A 24,796-nucleotide genomic window follows, 5' to 3' on the forward strand; every position below is an offset into this window, starting at 1 on the left:
CTGTATTAGGTATTTATAGGTAGTCTAGAGATGGTTTAAAGGATAGAGGAGGATATGTGTAGGTTATACGCAGACACTGCACCATTTTACACAAGGGGCTTGAGCATCTGTGGACTTGGGTATCCACGGAGGTCCCTGGAACCAACCTCACCAATTCCAAGGGACAGCTGTACATAGTTCCTTTTATTACTCTATTTATCACATTTCAAAAAGGCCCCTTGACCCGGTAAATGACGCATGGTTACATACAATCCCAATTTCTGCACCCAGGTTTTACGTCCTGTAATTTTACTCAGTGACCCGCAGCCAGTCCTAAAACCCACGCGAAGCTAACTGGAGATAATAAAACTGCAATGTGCCCACTAACCACCAGGCGTGCCACAAGCATGAATACCCACAACTCATGGGGTACGTGCCATTAGACTGTGCACCCCCATTTTATGGATGAGAAAACTGGAGCCTGGAGAGAACAGGCTTCCCTCAAGCAGGAAGAATATGAGTCCAGGGCCCTGTCCCCCAGGCAGACAGTTCTTTCCTCCCCTCTGCACTGCCTGGAAAAGGCGCCCAGCCTTGCAACCAGCCCCAGAAATGACCAGCCCTTCCCTGAGCACACTCAGCCTCACTCTTCCTGGTCCTAAGACTGGCTGTTGGTGAAACTGGCGAAATGAGCCCTTGGGCCAGGACTCGAGGAGCAGCATCTGGAGCATGGCCTGAATCCCATTTCTCCATTACATCTGACATGAAGGGTCTTGGGGCAAGGCTGGGAGATAGACCCTGGAGAATCTGCCCATCTGGGAGGCAGCAAAAATGCAAATTAGAATGGGCATATAGCCAGGGAGAAAGTACAGGAAAACAAACTTGATACATCATGCTACAGACCTGAAAGGTCTTCCAGGTTGACAAGGGAGGAGAAAGCAGGTGACAGGGCGGATGTGAAATGCACCCCATGGAGTGATTCAGAATTCAACCTGCACACCCAGCATGGGCAGCTCCCCTCAGTAACCCAGGAACAGGGCAAGAGACAGTCAGAAAAAAGGAGAGAGAAACCAAAAGCCCCACAGTGAGATCCCACTTCACACCTACTAGGGTGGTTAGAATCAAAAAGTCAGGTAGCAATAAATGTTGGCCAGGATGTGGAGAAATGAGAGGCCTCATATACTGTTGGTAGGCATGAGAATTGCCCAGCTGCTCTGGAAAACAGTCTGGCCGCTTCCTCAAACATTTCAACATAGAGTTACCATCGGATTCAACAGTTCCACGCCTAAGTATAGACATAAGATGCGTCTGCCTAGAAACTTCTCCACAAGTGTTTATAGTAGTGTTATTCATGCAGTGGCCAAAAGGTGGAACGAGACCAGCTGTCTGTGAGAGAATGCACAGATAAGCAAAGTGTGGTATATCCATGCAATGGAATATTATTAAGCCATCAAAAAGGAATGATGCCTGCCACAAGGTGGGATGCACCTTGAAACCATTAAGCAACGTGAAAGAAGCTGGTAACAAAAGACCACATACTCTATGATTTTGCTCATATGAAAGTCCAGAATATGGACATCTATAGGGACTGAGAGTGGAGGAGTGGATGCCTAGCACTGGAAGGAGGAGAGACGAGGGGAAGAGTGGGATATCAGCTAAAGGATAAAGTTTCTTCTCGAGGTGATGAAAATGTTCCAAAACTGACTGTGGTGATGGCTACACATACCTGCGAATATACTAAAGACAGGGAATTACACACTTCTAATGAGTGGACTGTGTGGTACATAACTTCTATCTCAATAAAGTGGTTTAGAACGATCTGCCAAATATTTATTAGCAGTCATCAGACAAGGAAAAGGAAACATCCTTACACCACTGGCTTGAAAAGTCTTCCCTAGAGAAAGGGGAGTTTCCCTGTGTGTGTGAAGATGAAGGGATGTCACGCGGGCATATAGATATTCATATCTGTGTTGGAGACTAGGAGCTCAAGCTCTGGTTGGAAGTCCTGGCCCCACGATCTGCTGTGTGGCCTTGGACAAGTAACCTGGCCCTTTAAGCCTCAGTTTCCCAATCTGTAAAAGGGGAATGATCGTGCCTAACCCATGCAATGGTTGCGAGGATAGAAGAGTTACGGAGTACCAGTTATTCACTGCCCAATGGACAACAGCTATTGTCACTGCTATTACTATGTGGGTTGCCCACCAACACTAACTAGCATTTGCTGAGGACCTGCTGGGGTTTAAGGTGCTGAATTTGGCTCTGGGTTTGTCCTCTAGGAGAGAAGACCTCTCCTAGAGGAATTCTCAAACACCAGGAAATCCTCAAACCGCTATTATTAAGGCCAGAAAGTTTACTAGAAATTAGTGTTTCCCTTGATATCTTTGGTATGTTCTAAAGATCTGAAAGTTCTAAGAACTTTTAATTCAGTGCTTTCATTAAAAAAAAAAAATCAATCTATGGGAGTTCCCGCTGTGGCACAGTGGGTTAATGATCGGCTCCTCTCTCTGACGTTGCCCATTTGATCTCCAGCTCAGTGCAGTGGGTTAAGGATCTGGCATTGGCTGCAGCTGCAGCATAGGTCACAAATGTAGCTCGGATTTGATCCCTGGCCCAGGAACTTCCATATGCCACGGGCGTGGCCAAAAAAAAGGGAAGAAAAAAAAAATCAATCCGTGGAAATCCCCATGAGATTTCCACCCCACAAGACTACTGTGCTTGTGACTGAGTTGGCACCCGTGGCAGGCTGAATTCCTGGCCCAGCTTGCCCCTCCCTATCACCCTAGCCATGTGACACTGCACTAGACTTTATCTTTTTTTTTTTTTTTCTGGCCATGTCCATGGCATGTGGAAGCTCCCCAGCCAGGCATCGAACCTGCGCCAAAGCAACAACCCAAGCCTCTGCGGTGAAAATGCCAGACTCTTACTTAACCTGCTGCTCCACAAGCAAACTCCCTAGATTCTGTCTTACAGGTGGCCTGTACTTCTTTACTCCTTAACCTCGGGTTTAGCCATGTGACTCGTTTGGCCAATGGGATGTTCCCATGCATGACACAAGCGTAGGCCTGAAATGTGATTGTGAGGGTGGGCTTGCCTCTTGGGCATCTGCCTCCACGTGAAAAGAGCTTCTCCGGGGAGCCCCTGCCTCTTCAGTCTGGGCCCAAAACAGACACACTTGGAACAGACCCGGCCCTTGGTAAGGAGCCGAGCTTGGCCCATAGCTGAAGGCTGAGCAGCCCAGCGGAGCCCAGCTTAAATCTGCCCGACGGTAGGCAACCAGCACACACACCAGAATCAATGAAGATCTGCAGGCAACCAGCAGATACTCGAGCAAGGATAAATGATGGTTGTTCTACGCCAGCGCTCAGCAAACCAGGGCCTGCTAAATCCAGCCCCACACCTGTTTTGAACAGCCCGCCAGCTAAGAATGGTTTGTACATTTCTAAACGGTTGAAAATAAATCAAGAGAAGCCTATTTCCTCATGTGAAAATTACATGGAATTCAAATTTCAGTCTCCATAAATAAAATCTTACTAGAACACACGCACCCAGCAACTCTCACACCACGATGGCAGAATCGATGACAGTGTATGGGCCACAAAGCCTAAAATACTTGCCATCTGGCCCTTTACACAAAAAGTTTCCTGACCCCCGTTCTACTCCACAAATTTGGAGATAGCTCATTACATCTTGGTGGCTCATATGCCACCAATTATTACTATTTGCCATGAGCTAATGAAAAAAGAACAGTTGCAAACTTAATATGTAAATGATGCATTCTGGCAAAGATTAAGAAACATCTTGGCAACTGCGTTAACAAAAGATCTCCCAGTGTTTCAAACAGAGACAAACAAATAAAAGAGTTACAGGGCACCACAACACACAAAAGCACAGGCATGCCAAATGCAAAAGAATCTGTGCTTGAGTAGTTACTACCCCTCACCCTATAAAGAGCAAACTGGTTGCAATAAAACATCATCTAACACGGGACAGTGATTTTGTTCATGTGAATTACACTGGTTTCTGTGGTTCTGTTCATTTTATATGCGTAAGTCCGTCTTGGTTTTACAGTTGTTTAAAAGCCATAAGAAATGTTGTGTTTACCTAGCTTTGATGTTTAAACCTTTCAAAGTTAACTTGAGAAGGAAACGAATGTAACACTGGGACCCCCATAAACATTCAAAGTCAGACACCTGACCAACAAGCACGTTAAAAGATGCTCAAGATCACTGCTCACCAGGGAAATACGAATCAGAATCACCGTGAGATATTACTTCCCACCGGTCAGAATGGCTTTCATCAAAAAGACAAGAAATAACAAGTGGTGATGAGGATTTGGAGAAAAGGGAACCTTTGGTCAGTTTTGGGAACGTAAATCGGTGCAGCCACTATGGAAATCAACACGGAGGCTCCTTAAAACATTACAAATAGAACTTTCAAATGATCCACTAATTCCTCTCTGGGTATTCAACCAAAGGAAACGTAACACAAAAGTTATACACGTCCCCATGTTCACTTCACGTATTTAGATTCACCAAGAAATGGAAACGACCTTGTGTCTATCAGTAGATGAATGGAGGAGTTCCTGCTGGGGCTCAGTGGAAACGAATCTGTCTAGCATCCGTGAGGATGCAGGTTCAATTCCTGGCCTCGCTCAGTGGGTTAAGGATCCAGCATTGTCGTGAGCTGTGGTGTAGGTCGCAGATGCAGCTCAGATCTGGTGTTGCTGTGGCTGTGGCATAGGCCGGTGGCTACAGGTCCGATTCGACCCCTAGCCGGGAACCCCCATAGGCCTCAAGGGTGGCCCTAAAAAGCCAAAAAAAAAAAAAAGATGAATGGATAAAGAAAATGCAGATACATATATAAGGGAATTCTTTTCAGCCATTAAAAAAATGGCTATCCTGCTATTTGCAATAGCACGGATAGGCCTTGAGGGTATTGTGCTCAGGCAAATAAACAAGATATCTAAAAGAAAGACAACAAACAAAGTCTGAACTCACAGATATAGAGAATAGCTCGATGGCTGCCAAAAGCAGGGGTGGGGGTTGTCAAAACGAGTGATGGTGGTCAAAAATAAATAAATAAATTCCGCCCTGGGTATGTAACGTACAGCATGGTAACTATAGTAACATGTATACATACATTTTTAAAAGTCATCTCAATATAACACAAGTGAGAAACAACTGCAGCAGAAGTGCTAAGGAGACGAGGAATGCTGAAGGTCAAGTTAAAAGCTGGCTTATACTGAAAATGCAGAATAGCTCAGAATACTTCTTCATGCTTTTGCTTTCGTTCCACAATAGATTTTTGAGAATTTACAGACCCGGTTCCAGCCAAAACTGGTTCACCGGCATAATACATTTCTGGGGTGGGGGTGGGGGATAACTTTGGTTTGGTTCATGATTCAATAACCAAACCACCAGCATTTACAAAATAATTCTACAAGCCAAGTCATTTAAATGCTTCTGATATTAAGAGGAGCCTTTGGCTTGAGATCCAATTTTACTTGGAGGAGCTAAGAATGAATTAATAGTGTTTTAAGATCCATAACACCTCAGAACATGAGAAAAAGAACTTTTTTTTTCTAGCATCCTCTTCCACTTTTCCTTGTCAGCACACCCTGTGCTCCTGCTATACCCTATTACCAATTTTCACCTCCACACGAGCCCCTGCACCTGTGTACGTGCTACACCCACTGCTTGTAACTCTGTGTTCCTTCAGTTGCTGACTCTATTAGCCACTCGATTCAACTCCTCCCTCAAAACCTAGCTCAGGCTTAGAAGCAAGGACACCCCAGGAGCAATGTGCACACCTAGTGCCCAGAGATTTGATTTCTAAATACCATTTCTCATTAAAACAAATGAGAGCTCGCAGGAGAGGTGGCTAGAACATCTTTTTTTTTTTTTTTTTTTTTGGTCTTCTTGCCTTTTCTAGGGTTGCTCCCACGGCACATGGAGGTTCCCAGGCTAGGGGTCCAATTGGAGCTGTAGACACCAGCCTACACCAGAGCCACAGCAATGCAGGATCGAGCCTCATGTGCGACCTACACCACAGCTCACGGCAACGCCAGATCCTCAACCCACTGAGTGAGGCCAGGGATCGAACCCGAAACCTCATGGTTCCTAGTTGGATTCGTTAACCACTGCGCCACGACAGGAACTCCTAGAATATCATTTTTGCACCAGAAAGTAAGGACGTACTAAAAGAAGGACAAGAAGCCAGTCTGCATGGGCTCCTGCTGGCCAAATCTAAGGCAATTTCAAGCTCAAAATGAATAATGACAGGAATGGACTAGAATACATTGAAGAAAAGAAAAAAAAAAGAATCCATGAGTCCATACTGACACTAAAAATAATTTTAAGGGATGAAGTAGGGAAGAAAGTTGAGCACTTTTTTCTTTTAGCAGAAGAATGTCAAGTTATAAATGCAGAAGAAATGGTTAAAAATGGTAAAAGCCATGAGAAATAATTGACACAGACAAGAACCATCAATAGTTCCACTGGGCGAGTGAGAAGAGCATCGAAGATCACGTGCTGCTGCTATCTTCAGTGAGAAAGACACAACATCCTCTGTGCCAAAAATCCATAATCTGCATCTATCGTGAGGAAAGAACCAGACAAAGCTTAACTGTGGACCATTTAGCAAACAGCCGTTCTGAACTTTTCCAAAGCGCCAATATCGTAAAAGAGAAAAATCAGTGCAGGGAAACTGTCCTAGAAAAGTGGAGACTAATGAGATATGACAAGCAAATGTGTGGTGCTTGAGTGGGTCCTGAATTGGGGGGGAAACTATCAAGGTCATTAGGCTGGGCAATTGGGGAAAATCTGAATCTGGACTGTCACTGAGACAGAGCCGTATCCATGGGTAAATTTCCTGAATGTAATAATTATAATGTGATTATATAGGACAGGGGTCAGTAAACCCCTGCCGGCGGGTCAAGTCTGTTTTTATATAGCTTGTAAGCCAAGCATGGTTTTGCTTTTTTTCCCTCTTTCTTTCTTCTTTTTTTTTTTTTTGTCTTTTTGCCTTTTCTAGGGCTGCTCCTGCGGCATATGGAGGTTCCCAGGCTTGGGGTCTCATCGGAGCTGTAGCTGCCGGCCTACGCCACAGCCATAGCAATGCAGGATCTGAGCAGAGTTTGAGACCTATACCATAGCTCACAGCAATGCTGGAACCTTACCCACTGAGCAAGGCCAGGGATCGAACCCGCATCCTCATGGATGCTAATCGGGTTTGTTAACCGCTGAGCCACATGGGAACCCCTGCAGTCAGATTCTTAACCCACACGCCACAGCAGGAACTCCATTTTGCTTGGTTCTTTAACGTTTGGAAAAAAAAAAAAAAAAACTGTATAATTCTCTGTTTGAGTTTCAGAATTTATGTGGAATTCAAATTTCATTTGAACTTACATGAAGTTCACGTCAGTGTTTATAAATAAAGTTTTATTGGAACCCAACCACGCTCATTCATTCATGAGCTATCTATGGCTGCTTTTGACCTACAATGGCAGAGCTGGGTAGCAGTGACAGGGACTGTGGAGCCCGATGTCTGAAACTATGTCTCAATTAGGGAAAAAAAAAAAAAAAAAAAAAGACCAGAATGTGTGTGCGTGGGGGGGGGTGTCATGTGTGTGCACACATATGCCTATAGGTAGATAGAGAGACTGAAGCAGTTGTCACAAAATGTTAGCAACAGGTGAATCTAGAAGACACAGGCTGTGTGGCTACGGACCATACTATTCTTGTACTTTTGCAGAGCTTGAAAATAGTAATTTTTGCAGCGTTTGTTAATAGACTACAAACTCTGTTCTGGGAGTTCGCTAATGGTTTGTAGAATACAAACTTTGGTAGAGTTTCTTAGTAGAAATTAACAAATGAGCATGAAATGTCTTCGCTCAAACTTTCATACACACAAAAGCCCAACCTGCCTCCAACGTGCCTTCTTGCCTTCCTGGGCCAGCCTGTTGGTCTTCGCTCCTCCGAGCTCCCCCAGCTTGGGCAGACCTGCCTGCTCCCACTGACGTCTCAAGCCCTGGCAACGGTCTGCCTACACTTCATCTCTCCCAGCTACTCGGGGTTTTTCAGACTCTGTTCTGGGAGGGCGTGGCACGAGCTTTTGCACATTCAGTTTCAAGAAAATAAATCTCCATTTTACGATGGAAGCTGAAATGGAAAACACTGAAACACTGTTTCACGTCTGCCTCTCCCTCTCCGTGGAACAGTAGGAGTCTGGCGGGCGGAGAGGCTGGCGGATGGGAGGTGAGCAGTCCCAACACACAGTCGTCTTTATAAGGAGCCTTGGGAAATCTCCCATCCAGGATCTACCCGGCAAAAGAGACCTCCTCGGGAACTACCTGGGACTGCACACACCCATGGCCAGAAAGCACTAGCAGCTGAGCAGGCTCGCCTTTTCCCAGTGGCTGCCAGATTTGGAGCCTCTAGAGCTAAAAATGCTCATCCAGGTCATTACGGTATGCATTTTTAGCCTCACTCCTGGCTCCATTTAGGGTCTCCGCCCTTGTTTTTCTTTCTTCTCTCTCTCTCTCTCTCTCCCAGTTTTAATACGCTATCATGTTATATTTTATATATCCTGCTAGGCTGCCCTAAATCCCTTCTGGAACCAGATGGGATCTAAGAGAAAAGTTTAAATAGAAACCCTGTGCTGGCCTCCTCTTTCTGTCTTCTGCCTCTTTACCAAACCATATGGCTGCCTGGCCCTCCCTCCCTAAGCACCTTGTGCCGGCAGCATCGCCTACAGTGTCTGAGGGCAGCCTGGTAGCCTTGGCAATGGTTTAGGGAGTTCATCACTTCCAGTAGGATGAATAAGCAGAGGAAGGGGCGTTTCTTTGCTCCACAGTCAGAAGCGAGTGCAAAACCCTTTCTGCGGAGGCCGGGTTGTAAAGGAGAGACACAAAGTGGAAGTGGCCATTGGGTTCAGTGACCCTGCACCACACTGTACATGGTGAGACCAGCTTCCTTCTGGGTTGAGGGGAGACAGAGAGGGACCCTGTAATGGGCAGGAAGGATGAGTGGCACAGAGGCAACCGAGGCCAGGAAGCAGGAACAGGCGAGACCAGAAAGAGACGTAGAGAGGACCAGGGAGGCAAACGAGAGGGTGGGTTCTGGAGTCAGACTGCCCAGGTTTGAATCCCAGCTTAGCTACTCACTAGCTCCTTTGCTTTGTGCAGAAGGACTCATCCTCTCCAGCCTCAGTTTTCTCAGCCGTGCAATGGATAGAATAGTACCTACTTCACGAGGCATGGATAGGATCCAATGAGATTATGCGGTGAAGTGCCGAGTAAAGACCCAGACACATAGTAGGCACTCAACAAACATTAAGGGCTATGCTTATCTTTACAGCATCACCATCGGTTCCACTGGAGGAGACTCCACAGACTGAGTTATGGAAGGAAATGTGTGGTGTTGGATGGGGGCCAGAGCCTTGGATGGCAGGCGGAAGGTCAAGAATGGACAAGAGCAAGTATGGCTTTGAAACGGAATCTGACAAATGAATGCAGTTTATTTAGGATACGGGGCTTCCGGTTCTCCGTTCAAAATCGGGGCCGTAGTTCAGCCCACCTTTCCCCCTTCCCACCATTCAGCCAACCCATGGCCGGAGCAGGCAGAGTTGCTTCTCATTCCTGCTTTTCCCCAACTGAGGCCCCAGTCGAGGATGGGGACACACATGCGCGCACGCGCCTGTGCACATTGCTCAAGCCATTTCACACATCTTTTCTCTCCAGATTTTCAAAGCTTGTCACTTCTCTGAATCACAAAGGTCAAAGCCGCCACAGGGTCCTAAAATCTCCAGCCACACCTCCCTGCACCCATCTGCACGCCCAGCTCAGAGACCCTGGGAAGGAATCTCGGAGGGTGCAACACTGCTGTCTCTGGCCCCACTCCTGAACTGCAGACCGTATCCACTCTTGACCAGAAGAGCTGGTCCAGGACCAGGCTGCAAACCCCAAGGCTTCCTATCTCCCTTTTGTCCAGACCCCAGCCGCATGCCAGGCCATGAACCTGGGGAAGCTGCCTACTTTAGAGTCCCCAGGCTTGCCCGTCTAGGCTGTCCTAGGGGGTAAATCTTGGTTGGGGGAGGAGGGGACCCTACCAGCCCTTTCCTGGGCATGACATGAGATTTTTCCCCCTTGAGACTTTCCTACCAGCTATGAAGGCATCAGCCTCCTCCTCTGCTGAACTCCTACCCATCCTTCAAAACCCATCCCAAATCTACCCAGCCAAAACCAACTCCCCTTCTCTCTGCCCCCACGACCCTCTGCAGTGCTACAGTCACAAGCAACAATCTGCCTCTATATTATTAGGTTGGAAATAGGTCTTCTTCCCTGCCATCCACCTCAGCCTTTGCTTCTGCAGTTGGACCACAGGCTCTGTAAGAACAGAGAACAAACATCATGCATTCCTGTCACCTCCAGAACTTCCTGCTCAGGACCCAGTACATAGGAGTTGCTCTGTGTCTATGAAGCTGGATTTAATCTGGGCACATAACTACATTCACTGCTTCCCTTCCTTGGGCATGTCTCCCCACAAAGGAACTCCTTAAAGCCCTGGCATCACCGAGGGGCGCTCTCTGAAGAAATCCAAGGTCTGCCAGGTACCAGCTATGGGAGATGGTGCCGCTCACAGAACCACTTCTGTCCTTGGTCCCCTCATCTGAGCAAGGAGCAGCCACCTCCACCTGCGGGACTGTTTGGAGGAAGAAGTGGTATACACTTGGCATGTAATAATTGCTCCATAGGCAGCCGGACTTGTAAAACAAGCCAGTCACCTTGGCTGGCTCCCTGTACTCACCTCCCGCTCGTACCTCAATCCACAGCAGCGTGGCTTCTGCCCATGAAACTGGCCCTGCCAAGGACACCAAGACCTGTGTGCCGCCTAAGCCAATGGGCTCTCGATCCTCAAGCCTCTCGCCCTCTGTGGCACTGACCTCACTGCCCATCCCCTCCCAGGGCTGCAGCTACCTACATTTACAGGCTTGGCTCCCACGCCATGCCACACCATGCCACCCCCGCCCCCGGCCCCATACCCAGGTATCTGCCTTCGGCTGCTGACCCCCACACACTGATGTGCCTCGGGATGGCTCCATGCGGGCATCTCCTGGGCACCTCCAGCTCTACTCACCCCAACCTGAACTCACCATCTCTGTTCTCAATCTCACCTCTCTCCACTCAGATACCCTCCACCCCAAACACATAAGCCCACTGGATTAGTGTCCCATTGTTGCCCTAACAAAAGGCCACAAACACAGTGGCTTAAAACAATACACATTGGCGTTCCCATCATAGCTCAGTGGTTAACAAATCCAACTAGGAACCATGGGGTTGAGGGTTCGATCCCTGGCCTCGCTCAGTGGGTTAAGGATCCAGTGTTGCCGTGAGCTGTGGTGTAGGTCACAGACGCAGCTCAGATCCCGAGTTGCTGTGGCTGTGGCGTAGGCCGGCAGCTACAGCTCCAATTAGACCCCTAGCCTGGGAACTCCATGTGCAGCAGGTATGGCCCTAAAAAGACAGAAACAAAAACAAAAAAACACACACACACATTTATTGTCTTACTTTGCTGGAAGAGTTCGAAACCCTAAAATCAAGGTGTCAGGAGGGCTGAGTTTTTCCAGAGGGCTTGAGGGAAGCATCTGTTTCTTGGCCTTTTCTAGCTTCTGGAGGCTGCCTGCGTGCCTTGGCTCCTGGCTCCTTCTGTAGCTTCAAGGCCAGCAGCATAGCGTTTTCCAATCTTTTCTTTCTGAATCTGGCTCTCTCCGCTCCCTCTTATAAAGATGCTTATAACTGTCTTGGACCCACCCCGCTCATCCAAGATCATTTTTTCATCTCAAGATCCTTAGCTTAATCACACGTGTAAAGTCCCTTTTACCATATAAGATAATATACTCACGGGTTCCAAGGATTAGAACAGAACCTTCTTCGGAGAGACATTCTTTAATCTATTACATTTACGTCCCTTCATCTGCTCCACATCTCCAGGACATTCCTCCAGGGACAGAAAAAACTTTGGACCTATCTCCTTTCCACACCCGATGGCTCTATGAGCACCTTCCCAGATAACATAAAAGCGTATCCATCACGCCTCATCTCTATTACGTATTCAATCATTTCTTCAGCATGTCTCCCTCCATTGGGTGTTTTTTTTTTTTTTTTTTTTTAAGGAAGTTCATGTCTTATTAACAAACTCCCTTGACCCCAGTCTTCCTTCAGTCATCACCTTTCCTGTCTTTCTCCTCCACTTCTTATCTCTAATCAAACCTCTGAGAAGCGACTATACCAGTCACCTCATTCTAAGCCCATCTCATTACTCTTCTGCAGGACTTCTCAACCCCGGTACCATTGACAAGGGAGGCAAGATCATTTTTTGTTGTAGGAGGCTGTCCTGTGCCTTATTAATGGTTTAGCGGCATCCCTGGCCTCTACTTTCTAGATGCCCGTAGCAGATCCCCATCTGAAGTTGTGATGGCCAAAAATGTCTCCAGACATTTCCAAATACCCAGAAATGGGTCGGAGGTAATAACGTGCCCCAGGTTGGCAACCACTGTCTTAGAGGAACAGCTCTCGCTGAAGTCACCAGTGACTTCCCTGGCACTCAACCCAGGGGACGTTCTTGAGCCCTTCTCTCTCTCTCTCTCTTTTTTTTTTTTTTTTTTTTTTTTTTTTTTTTTTTTTTTTGGTCTTTTTGCCTTTTCTAGGGCCGCTCCTGCGGCATATGGAGGTTCCCAGGCTAGGGGTCGAATCGGAGCTGTAGCCACCAGTCTACGCCAGAGCCACAGCAACGCAGGATCCGAGCTGCGTCTGCAACCTACACCACAACTCACTGCAATGCCGGATCCTTAACCCACTGAGCAAGGCCAGGGATCGAACCCGCAATCTCTTGGTTCCTAGTCGGATTCGTTAACCACTGCACCACAACGGGAACTCCTTGAGCCCTTCTCTTGCTTGGCTTCTCATCGGAGTTGGACACTGTTGGACATCCTGGCTGTCCCACCTCTCAGGCTGCTCTTGCTGTCTCTGTGCAGGATGGAGAACCCCTTCTGGACTGCTAACTATTGAAGTGCCTCAAAGCTTAGACCTTAAGTCCTCAACGCCTCTCGCTCAGCTTGTTCTCCCCGAGGGCTGCCCTCCCACCCGCCTATGCACGTGACTGCCTGTGCACGAGTGACTAAGTGACATCTCCAGACATCCTTTCCAAACTCTGAACCCATGTATGTAACTGCCTAGTTGATATCGCCCACTTGGAGATCTTGACATAATTTCAAACCCCAAATTCCACAACCAAAATAGGATCTCTCCTTCCCCGGCAGCCCCCTTCCAGCAGTCCCCCCTTCTCCTCCCAGAAAGACACCAGTCCTGACCGGTAGGGGAGGAACACTGCGGGAGTTTTCTTGACACTTCCCTCTCCCATAAGTAGGCTCGTTTAGTCTCTCCTGCAGTCAAATCTCTCTCCTCTCTGAAATAGTTCAGAACCCAGTTCACTTGATGTCTCTGCCCCACCCTAGCCCAAGCCTCCGCCATCGCCAACTTAGAGAATGACCACAGCCCTCTGACTGGGGTGTGGATATCGTTTTTTTTTTCTTTTGCTTGAGTGACAGCTGCCAGCCTACATCACAGCCACAGCAACTTGGGATCCAAGCCACGTCTGCGACCTACACCACAGCTCATGGCCATGCCAGATCCCTAACCCATTGAGCGAGGCCAGGGATCGAACCTGCAACCTCATGGATCCTAGTCAGGTTCGTTAACCACTGAGCCATGAAGGTAACTCCTCCGATGTCCATTCTTGACCGATGCCTCTACCCTATCAGTTCTGCAGCCTGCGGCCAGTCCCCCTTTCAAAACACAAATGAAAGCTTCTCATTGCTCCTAAAATAGAGAATGAAGAATAGAGTTCCCATCATGGCGCAGTGGAAATGAATCCGACTAGGAACCATAAGGTTGCAGGTTCAATCCCTGGCCTCGCTCAATGGGTTAAGGATCTGAAGTTGCTGTGCGCTGTGGTGTAGGCCATAGATGTGGCTCAGATCCCGAGTTGCTGTGGCTGTGGTGTAGGCCAGCAGCAACATCTCCGATTAGACCGCTAGCCTGGGAACCTCCATGTGTTGCATCCACAGCCCTAAAAAGACAAAAGACAAAAAAAAAAAAAAGAGAGAGAGAGAGAATGAAGGTATCACGTTGGCCCACTGGGCCCTGTATGACCAGGCCCCTGTCTCTTCAAGGTCCCTGTGTTGCTGATCTGTAGGCACACTGACCTTGCACTTGCTCAAACGGACTGTGCTCTCTCCTGCCAAAGCAACTTTGCTCATGCGGTTCCATCCATCCGTCTCAATGACCTTCACCAGTCCTCACCTGGTGGGCATCATTCTCTTCCTTCCATCACAGCTCAGCATTCAGGAAGCTTTCCTTGACTTCTGGCCACATCAAATCCCCTGGTTGTCCACTTTCCTCCTAGTCTCACTGTCTCTCCATGACCTTTCAGAGTCATAATTTTACATTTTATAAAATAATTTTGCATTTATTTATCTTTAATTTTGTTCTTATTTTTTACTTCATTCTGTCTTCCCCAGAGTCAACTCTATGAAGGCAGGATGGATATCCAATCTGGTTCACTATCTTGTCCCCAGAGCCAGCCCACTGCTTGGCACAAAGGAGACTCAAGCAGCATCTATTTAATGATTAATGAATGATCTTCCTACCCCTTAGCCTGCCTTTCTCTATGGTCCCATGTCCCCCATCTCTGCTCAAATTTGATACCAGGAAGTCATCTTTTTTTTGCTTTTTTTTTTTTTAAAAAGGGCCGCACCCATATTAGGCTAGGGGTCTAATCGGAGCTATAGCTGCCGGCCGTCGCCATAGCCACAGCCACTTGGGATCTGAGCCATGTCTGGGACCGACACCAAAGCTCTCAACAACGCTGGATCCTTAACCCACTGAGCGAGGCCAGGGACCGAACCCGCATCCTCATGGATCCTAGTCATGTTGGTTAACCACCAAGCCACGAAGGGAACTCCCAGGAAGTCATCTTTGGTAATCCTTCTCAGATCTTTGAGAACTCCTCTTTCTCACGTTCACATCCTGTCCATCAACAAATTTGGGGGATTCTCCCCCCTAAATCTCTCTCAAATACGCCCACCTCAAGCACCAGAGTTTAAGCCACCATCTTGCCGTATGTGAACCTTTTACCAGTATCCCAGTTCTCCATTCTGCAACCTACCAAGTCCACCTCTTCTTGAAGTGCTCTGATGGTGTCCCCTGGCCCATGGGATGAAGGAGGCACTTGTCATGGTCTATGAAACAGCACGATCTGGCCCCTGCCTTCCTCTCCTGCCCTTTCTTGCCGCTGTGCCTCTCAGGCTCACTGCTTCAGCCTCGCTGGATTTCTTGAGGTTCCTCTCTCTCAGCTGTTCTGTCTACATGGAGCATCTTCTCGTCTCCCTCCCACTACCTGCTACTCATTCTTCAAGTCTCAGGCCAGAGAACACCTTGCCCAAACCCAAGTAGGCCAAGAACAACAATGACAGCTGATATTACTAAGGGCAAGCTCGATTCTAAGAACGCCGCGGTTATCGACTCATTTCATCTTTCCCATCAGCTATGATAATCCTGGCACAGCAAGGTTAAATGACTCGCCCGAGGTCACACTAGCAAACCCGGCTGACATGATGAACTTGGGCTCCAGGTCCCAAATTCGGGAGTACTGTGAATGCTGCCCCTTCCCTGTGTTCTCAGAGCATCCTGCATTTCCCCTCCAGGAGCAACGATCACGTGTGCACGTACCGCCTGCTCTCCCCACCAGACTGTCCACTCCCTGAGGGCAGGGACCAGGTCTGTCTCATTAGAGGCTTCATCTCCAGCACCAGAAACTACTGAATATCACCGTGTGCATCCCCACAGCCCCCAGCTCCAGGCCACCCACTCCATAGGAGGGCTTGGGTAAACCCTTCATGAATATCATAGCACGGCCGGCCAGACACACACGTGAGGATTCACGGGAAAATCGCCCCACCCCGGATTCTGCTGACCACTGCAGGACAGGGCTCCTCTGCATGGCCGTCGGCCACTGAGGGTCGCAGGGTCAAGGAGACAGCAAGATCCACCAATCCACACATCCAGGAGTGATGGCGGGACAGCTCTGGGGCCAGGCTGGGCCGGCGTATGGCTCCCCCTGCTGGTTTTCTTCCGTGTTGGTGGCCACCCTCTTCCGTGGCACAGCCCAGGAGACACTCACCAGCCAGGAGAAGAAGCCAGCTGATTTGTCCTGGGTGGAGATCTGCCCTTCATAGGGGCCGAAGATGTGACCCTTGGGGATGACCTCATTTAGGCACCGCACGTCGTTCTCGCCACTGGCTTCCTTGACCACCTCCATGCCCTGAGGGATGGTGAGGGCAGCCCGGTCTGGGATGCCCACGGGCACTGGCGTGTCAGACACAAACACTGGGGGGCCATGGTTCGGGCACTCATCCACAAAGTACTCCTGGCAGGACTCACAGACTGGAGGGATGGAAAGAGGGAAGAGAGCCTCAGCTGTGGCGGGGAGAGGGGACCCCCATGGAGGTGGCTGAGGGGTTAATGGGAAGCCCATCCTGGGGACAGAGTAGGCCAGGGGGAAGCACATAGTATGGGACTCAGGAGTCTCAGCCCTGGCTCCACCCCGGTCAGCCACAGTCCCCTGAGTCTTCAGTAGCGACAACCCACTACCTTCCCTGGGGGCTCAAGGGACACACCTGCCAACGCTAAGAAAGCCAGTAGCAGCTCCCTTTGTTTCAAGTTTGAAAAAACGGAAGAAAGATCCCGACTGCAGTCACATGGGTTCGGGTTTGAACTTACAACGGTACATCTGGGGGCTATGGGACCTGAGGCGGAGGGTAGTGAAACCTCACCACGTCTCGGGGTCCTCCCCTGGAAAATGCGACCAGATAACAGGCATCTCAGTGGCTAATGGTGAGGATTAACTGAAGCCTGGACCTGCGTCTGGTACATAATAGGTGGGTGCCTCTCATCAGTTATCACTGCAAACTCTCTAAGCAGAGATGGGGTGGGGGATGGGGGCCAAGGGCGGAGTAGCCAGGAATAGCCCCAGGCGCCACTTACACCAGAAGTCCACTTGCTGGAAGCTTTTGGGCATGATGAGGTCACGCTTCCCCTTCAGTTTCTTGGGCTCCACTTCCATGGCCGAGGGGTCTGGTCTCCTAGAGCTGGCCAGGACAGGGGCCAATAGAGAAAGCAAAACGCCATCAGATCGAGAGGCTCGTGGGCAGAGAAGCCAAGGGCTTGGCCAGGAGGCCTCTGGGATGGAAGGCAGGTGGAGGAGCCGCAGCTGGCCTGCTCATTCGGGGCAGGGGGAGTAGAAAGACCTGGGCTCACACTTTCTTGGGTCCCAGCTTGGATGTTTCTAGATCCTGTGTTCACCTCTGGTCCCTGGCGCTGCCCAGAGCAGGGTAAGGGAGATGCGCAAAGAGTGGGCTCTCTCCCCAGGGTCTCCAACCACGCCAGCCCAGGGATGCCCCGCTTCTCCCTCGCCTGTCCCCACACTGGGGCCTCACCAGGGCTGGCCATACTCCTGGTCGCGGAGTGGTGAGCAGACTTCTGTCTTCACCACCGTCACCATCTCCCCCACGGCCGCCTTGGTCTGCGCCAAGCACTCCTTCATGTTCTCGGTCATTCTGTCCTGGGGGACGCGAAGGCGGGACCAGCACAGGAAGAGGATCAAAGAGACAGGGGAAGAGGGGTGAGTGGCGCGAGGGCAAGCGGGGGTCCCTTGGAGTCTGGTTACCCTCCCTGCCATCCCCAGAGGAAGCGCTTGAGAACACAGACAACAAAAACAGCTGTAGCCCGGCCAAGAGGAAATGCCATTTCTGTCCCGGGCTGGTCTTGGGGACGACTGGAGCCACCAGCCCCATGGGGTCAGGGTCCGGGAGGAGCTCAGGCCAGGAGGCAGGGCTGGGAAGCACAGCCTGGACCCCAGGACCAACGGGCAAAGGGTATGAGGGACCCACAGAAGCCTAGGCCCCAAACCCTGCAGTGGGGAGCAGGGGAGAGGCCGACTCAAGTCCAGCTCGGGCAAAGGGGGCAGGCAGATGAAATGGGCCCTGAGTGCCTGTCTGCACAGCCCCTCACCCAGGGGCTGCCAGGGAATGCAGCCAGGCTTGCTCTGCCAGCTCAGATCAGGTACAGGCGGAGCCTGGGGGTCCCCATGTGGGCCGGCCCTGACTCCAAGCCCCACCCAGGTCTCTCTAGGGGAGTCTCCCTAGTCCGCAGCTTACCGCCCGCCTCCACCAGTAAGCTGGGCTTCAGCCCCTCCCTTGGCACCCCAGGGTCCTCATGCCAAGCCCGCGGACACTCTTCGGGCCAGGACAGAGCTCAGCTCGGGCTGGAAGCGCGCTCGGCCCCGGGACTGGGCGAGCAGCGTGTGTGACTCACTACCCGGGGCCCCGCTGGCCACACCCCTGCTCCTCGGCTAATCAGCCCCCTGCTCCCCACCGGGGCCCCAAAGCCGCCGGCAGCGGGGAGGGGTGTGGGGAAACGTGACGGCCTGCCCCCTTCTCCGAGCCGGCGGGGACAGGGGGCGCGCGGAGGGGGCCGAGCAGCCCCGCCCCGGCCCTCCCGGGCACCCCCAGCCCCCGGAGCCCGAGGGTCGTCCCGGCCGGGCGTCCGGCGAGGAAAGTGTGAGATGGCGCGATCGGGCCCGTGCGGCGCACCCGCCGGGCGCAGGGGCGGCGCGGGGAGCCAGGGAGGGTGCGGGCTGGCTGACTCCCTCTCACCCACCTTCCCGGCGGGGCGCTCCCTGCCCTGCCCGGCCCGGCCCTGCCCAGCGCCCGCCCCCCGCCCGCCAGGCCCGGCATTCCTTGCGGGGGCATGTGGCTTCTTGCCGGCCCCGGGGGCACGCAGTTGGCTGGCGGCCGGGAGGGGGGCGCGCGGGGAGCGGGAGGAAGCGGGCGCCCGGGAGGGGCGGCGGGAGGGGGCCCCCGCCTGGGAGGAATTCCAGCCCCTCCCGCGGGGCTCGGCCCCCGTGCGGACCCGGGGGGCGCGGGGCCGGCGTCTGGCGCAGATGATAGCGCCTGGGCGGCTGGGCCCCGCGGCCCACCGCACGCCCTTCCAGCCTCCGCGGCCCACTGGGCTCCGCGGTAGCGCGGCCTGCAGCGCCGCCAGAGCGACAGGGACACCCAAGTCTCCAGCCACGCACCGCAAGCCCGCCCCTTCCCCACCTGCGCGGCCTAGGGTGGGGACTGCCTCTGCGAGGGACGCCACGCTTGGGGTTCGCCTGACCGCACAGTCCACGGAACAGCCCCCAGCCACTCGGGAGCGGGGGCAAGGGTTGGGGGGAGCACCCGAGGCAGGAACCTAGGACTGGAAGATGTCAAGTGTCATGCCCAAGGTCACCCAGTCCATTCCTGGTGAAGTCTGCACTGGAGCCTGGGGTCTCCTCTGGGCACAGCAGGACCACCCCCCCCTCCCGCCCCGCAACTGAGAGCGTTTTTGTTTCCAGACCGATTCACTTTCATGCCATACCCTCAACCCAGTCTTCTTCCGGAAGGATCACGGAAGAAGGTGGGTTCAAGCCAGAGCCCACAGGTCCAGGCGCCAGCTGGGAGCAAGACCCACTGCATTGGAAAAGGATCACTGAACACCCCTGCCCTGAGGCGCACTTTGCCACTGGATGGACAACATTCACACACACCCCATCCTGAGGCCCTTACCCCAGAGCTTAGGTACCCGGCCCCCAGGGACCACTGCCTGTGTTCAGACCTCACAGGCTGTGCGACCCTGGGCAGGTGTTAAGGGCTGAATGTTTGCGTGTGCCCCCTCCAAAAGAAAACAAAAAATTCCTATGTTCATGCCCTACCCCCCACCCTCAGGGTGCCTGGTATTTGGAAACAGGGCTTGTGAGAAAGTGATAAAGGTTAAACAAGGTCATAAGGATGGGGCCCTAATCCAATAGGGGTGGTGCCCTTTAAGAACAAGACATCCGGGCTCTGTCTCTCTCTCCACCCGGTGAGAACGGTAAGAAGGTAAGAGAATGCAAGCCAAGCATAGAGCCTTCACCAGGAATCAAATTAGCCAGCACCTTGATCTTGGACTTCGCAGCCTACTAAACTGTGAGAACTATCTGCTGTTTAAGCCACCCAGTTTACGGCATTTTGTTATGACAGCCCAAGCGGACCAAGACAGCAGCTTATCTAACTTCTCTGTGCTCCCGTATCTTCATCGGGAAAATGTGGCAAGTGTTAGATTCGATCACAGACATTGCTGTATTCAAGACGCAGAGATAAGTTTGGAGGGAAAGAGGCACAATCTCTGCACATCCACTGAAGAAAGTGCATCAGGGAGTTCCCGTCTTGGTGCAGTGGAAAGGAATCCGACTAGGAACCATGAGGTTGAGGGTTCCATCCCTGGCCTCGCTCAGTGGGTTAAGGATCCGGCGTTGCTGTGAGCTGTGGTGTAAGTTGCAGATGCGGCTCTGATCTGGTGTTGCTGTGGCTGGGGTGTAGGCTGGCAGCTGTAGCTCCGATTCGACCCCAAGCCTGGGAACCTCCATAGGCCACAGGTACAGCCCTCAAAAAACAAAAACAAAAAAAAAGTGCATCAGGAAGGTGGGTATGAGTGACTTCAATCAGGGGTGCCTTTGAATTCCCTCCAATGGGTTGGATTTATTTTAAGTCAATCAATTGTAGACTCTGGCACTGTGCTAGGAATTGACGGCTTAGGAACCATCCTGCACGGATTTCTCCTGCTCTGGCCCCTCTGGCCTCCCCCCGCCCCATGTGTATGCCATGCTCCACCCTGCCAGGGGACCTGTGAGCCTGCAGCACACCTGGAAAACTCCTACGTATCCTTCAGCTCTCACTGCACCCCTCCCCACCCCCCATAACGGCCTCGTGTCCCTCTCCTCATGCACGAGTCACCCTCAGAACAGTCTTTCATTAGCATGATTATGTGGTTATCTGTTATCTATTTCCCATATGAGCTCCCCAAGGGCAAAGTACAGGCCATTTTGCTCACCACTGAATGGCCAGCACTTGTAACAGTGCCTGGCATTAGGGCAGAACTAGTGAGAGACAAGCAAGATGCTAAGGCATCAACTTTAAGGAGGCACCCATTCTCAGGGCCACACACTTGCAGGATTGGCATCTGAGAGTGAGCGCCTCCTTAAATTTGGCACCCTAGGTGCCGTGCTTGCCTTACCCAGCCTTGCCTAGCACATGGCATATTGTCAGTAAATATTTGACAGGTGAATTCATGACCCAATGACCCATGTCCTAACTCTCTGAGCGCTCCCCCCACCCCCCAGGAATATGTCCTTCTGACTCCACCGAGAACCTCAACTCTGTAAGAGACCTTGGAGGGAGAGACAGAGACAGGATGGGTGGGTTTTTCTTTGGGGTCCTCTTCGTGAGGTGCCCTGGTGAGCTCTGGCAGGCAAGGTGACTGAGGCTGGCATCAAGGAGCAGTGAGGGACAATGAGAGCATGACAGAATGAGACTCATGAGGCCTGGAGGCTGAATTTGATAAACGTGTAAAGCATAAGCCGTGTGCTCATGGGCACATGACTCAAACTCTCTAGGTCGTAGTGTCTTCTTTGGTCAAGTGGACATCATCAAAATTGCCCCAGAGAGAGCCATGAAACAAAGGCTGGGTGAAGGCCTTGGAAAGAGCCAAGAGCTACGGGTTTAGAAGGGATACTAAGAGTCAACTGGACGCCAGAGGCGAGGGGACGAGCAGGAAGGGAGAGGAGAGGGGGATGGAGGGAAGAGAGACTAAGGGGGAAAGGAAAGGAGGGAGAAGCGGGCGATGGGAGCAGAATAAAGGTTGGAGGCGAAGAGGGAGAGAGAGGTGATCAGAGAAAAAAGAAGGTGGGAAGGGAGCAGGAGACTGAGAGAGAAAGAGGTGGAGGGAACAGGCACGCAGGCATTCTAAGGGGAAAAGTAGCCCCTTATGAGAAAAGCATTCGTTAGAATCTTAAAAGCAGCAATGTCTATGGGCCACATCTTTTCATGACTTACTTTTCATGTACATCCTATTAAAAAAATGATGCTGATTAATAACATCAACCCATACTCAATAGGACAGGTGAACAACCGGAGACCTCATGGAGGAAGAGCGATGCCAGTTGTCCCTAGAACCTGTTGTAGGAGAATTAGTGATCTAGCCTTCCATTCAGTGCTGAGCCTCCTGGCAGCCAAGGCAAAAAGGGAAATGCGACAGGTTACCAGAGTACTCATTAATTGATACCTATTTATTGACTGGCACGATTAAGTTCTTTTCATTCTTGGAGGGGTCCAGCTGCCTGGAGAACCAGAACCAAGCCTCACTTACATGACGGATCTCTATTCCAACTGCTTTCTGCGTCTGTAATGAAGGCCATAGGGGCAGGGAGGGAGAAGATGGGATACGGCAGGACCAAATGAACTTCCACTTGGAAGAGAGAGAGAACATGGGCTTGCATCCTTCACTGGGTCCCTCTCAGTGGGCACCATAAGGCCTGAGCCAGGTGAAGCTCCAGCCACCGTTTCTGCAGGTTGCTCTGGGCCTGCTTGCCCAGAGAGGGGCTTGGGGGAGCGCTGGTCGGCAGGCCACATGGAGGACTCCAGGCTGCTGGCAACGCTCCCTCTCAGCTGGCTCCTCTGAGTCTGCACACGCAGAGATTAGGCATGTTGCAAACCCAGCAATGAGATGCAGACCCAAGAGGAGGCGGCAGAATGCAGCTCAGGAGGCTGCCGCTCTGTTTTCATCCTTGGCAGGGTGCCAGGGTCCTGGAATGCCCGGCAGCCAGTGAGGCCAGAGGCCTGGGAGTCTGTACTCACTTGGGTACCCTAGAGGCTGGCACCATGAGAGTCTGGCAGGTCTGCTCTTGTATTCCCAGAGCATCCCCTATTGTCCCCTCTGATGACAAAGGGACACACACTGACCTGGGCTGGGTATCCCAAGCCCTGAGCCGCAATCCTGGCTGTGCCATAAACTTTTTAGGTGACCCTGAGCAAGTTCCTGCCCGGCCCTGTGCCTCAGTTTCCCCTTCTTGAAAAATAAAAGCTCCAACATGGTTCCCTTGCTGTGCAGCAGAGGAAGGATCTGGTGTTGTCACTGCAGCGGCTTAGGTCACTGTCATGGCACAGGTTCAATCCCTGGTCCAGGAATTTCTGCATGTTGCGGGCACAGCCCAAAAAAAAAAGTCCAACATGGTTCTTAGCAGTAAACCATGGTGATAATCAGGGGAAAGCACAGAATTATTACAGGGAGTTACTGCATTTATATGTCCAGCAAGCAGTGCCTTTAGAAGGAATAAATTCTATGCCTTGAACTTATCTATAAAATAGATTTGCAGGAGTTCTCATCGTGGCTCAGCAGAAACGAATCTGACTAGTATCCATGAGGACACAGGTTTGATCCCTGGCCTTGCTCAGTGGGTTAAGGATCTGGCGTTTCATGAGCCGTGGTGTAGGTCACAGATGGGGCTAGGATCTGGTGCTTCTGTGGCTGTGGTGCAGGCCGGCAGCTATAGCTCCAATTCGGCCCCTAGCTTGGGAAGCTCCACATGCCATGGGTGCAGCCCTAAAAAGGCAAAAATAAACCAATAAATCAATAAAATAAAATAAAATAAAATAGATTTGCAAATGTATGTAGATACTTCTGTGATGAACAAAAGGTAAATTTATTAAAAAAAATATATTATTGAGGGGTTCCCATTGTGGCTTAGCGGTAACAAATTCAACTAGTATCCACGAGGAGGCAGGTTCAGTCCCCGGCCTGGAGCAGTGGGTTAAGGATCCAGTATTGTGTGAGCTGTGGTGTAGGTCGCAGGCACAGCTGGGCTCTGGCGTTGCTGTGGCTGTGGTGTAGGCTGGCAGCTGTAGCTCCAACTTGACGCCTAGCCTGGGAACTTCCATATGTCGTGGGTGAGGCTCTAAAAAAAGACCCCCCCCAAAAAAAAGCATTATTGATTCATAGAAGCCCAATGTCACCATGTGTTTTGTTAATCAAATGATATCAGTGCAGCCACTCACAAGCTGTGTAACCTTGAGAACATTCATTCCCTGCTCCTACCTCGGTTTTCCCATCTGTCCAATGGGACTGGTATCAGGACCTATCCTTTAGAACCGTTTTACCCAGCAAAGTGCCTGGCATATAATAAGCAGTCTCCAGATATTAGTGCTTTTTCTCATCCATTTTATTTTGTATTTTAAAAGTGTAGCACATACCAGTTGCGCATGTTGGTGAAATGTTTTTGACATTAAAAGAGGGCCTGCTCAAGTAGTTAATATCCTTAATACAGAAACACTTTTAATAAATCTATACTATAAAGATGCTTACCCCGGTAGGAAAAAAAATGGAAAAGAATATGAAACAGCAATTTGCAAAAGAAAAAAGACAAGCGCTCAATATACTTTACAGAAAACCACAAACTGGAGTTCCTACTGTGGCTCAGCGAGTTAAGAGCCCAACTAGCCTCCATGAGGATGCGAGTTCCATCCCTGGCCTCTCGCAGTGGTTTAAGGATCCGGCGTTGCCACCAGCTGTGGCATGGGCGGGCAGCTGCGGCTCCGATTTGCCCCCGTAGCCTGGGAACTCCCATATGCCGCAGGTGTGGTCTTAAAAACAAACACCCCTCCCCCACAAAACCTTAATACTCAAATAAATAAATATCATTTCTCTGCTATTAAATTGACAAAGATTAAAAGTCCCGATAACTAGTCAGAGTTGGGAAGAGTGTGGAGGAAAATACCCTACATACCCTGCCGGATGGACTAGAAAGCGATTTCACCTTTCTGCAGGGCAACTTGGCAACACATAGCAAAAGGCTTGAAATGAGCAAGA

The 24,796-nt window shown here is 50.9% G+C and overlaps 1 protein-coding gene across 8 annotated transcripts in view; it reads right to left on the reverse strand.

The window, feature by feature from the left end:
* The window catches only part of PRDM11 (PR/SET domain 11), a 92,001-nt gene that overhangs the window by 37,679 nt on the left and 29,526 nt on the right, over nt 1-24,796 (reverse strand). For 4 of the 8 annotated variants that reach the window (XR_002341489.1, XM_021083151.1, XM_021083147.1 and 1 more), the window contains exons 2-4: nt 17,530-17,654; nt 17,078-17,198; nt 16,215-16,477 (exon numbers count right to left, since the gene is read on the reverse strand). Coding sequence is in view for 7 of the 8 variants with exons in the window: in XM_021083151.1 (XP_020938810.1) it covers nt 16,215-16,477; nt 17,078-17,198; nt 17,530-17,654 (509 nt within the window). In the remaining variant the exon portion in view is untranslated. Of the gene's footprint in view, nt 1-16,214; nt 16,478-17,077; nt 17,199-17,529; nt 17,655-18,249; nt 18,731-18,751; nt 18,781-24,796 lie in introns of those variants that run through there. The other 4 variants (XM_021083148.1, XM_021083153.1, XM_021083150.1 and 1 more) reach the window with 3 other exon arrangements.

The sequence above is a fragment of the Sus scrofa genome, chromosome 2 (assembly GCF_000003025.6).
Source record: "Sus scrofa isolate TJ Tabasco breed Duroc chromosome 2, Sscrofa11.1, whole genome shotgun sequence".
In the NCBI taxonomy this organism is placed as follows: Eukaryota; Metazoa; Chordata; class Mammalia; order Artiodactyla; family Suidae; genus Sus; species Sus scrofa.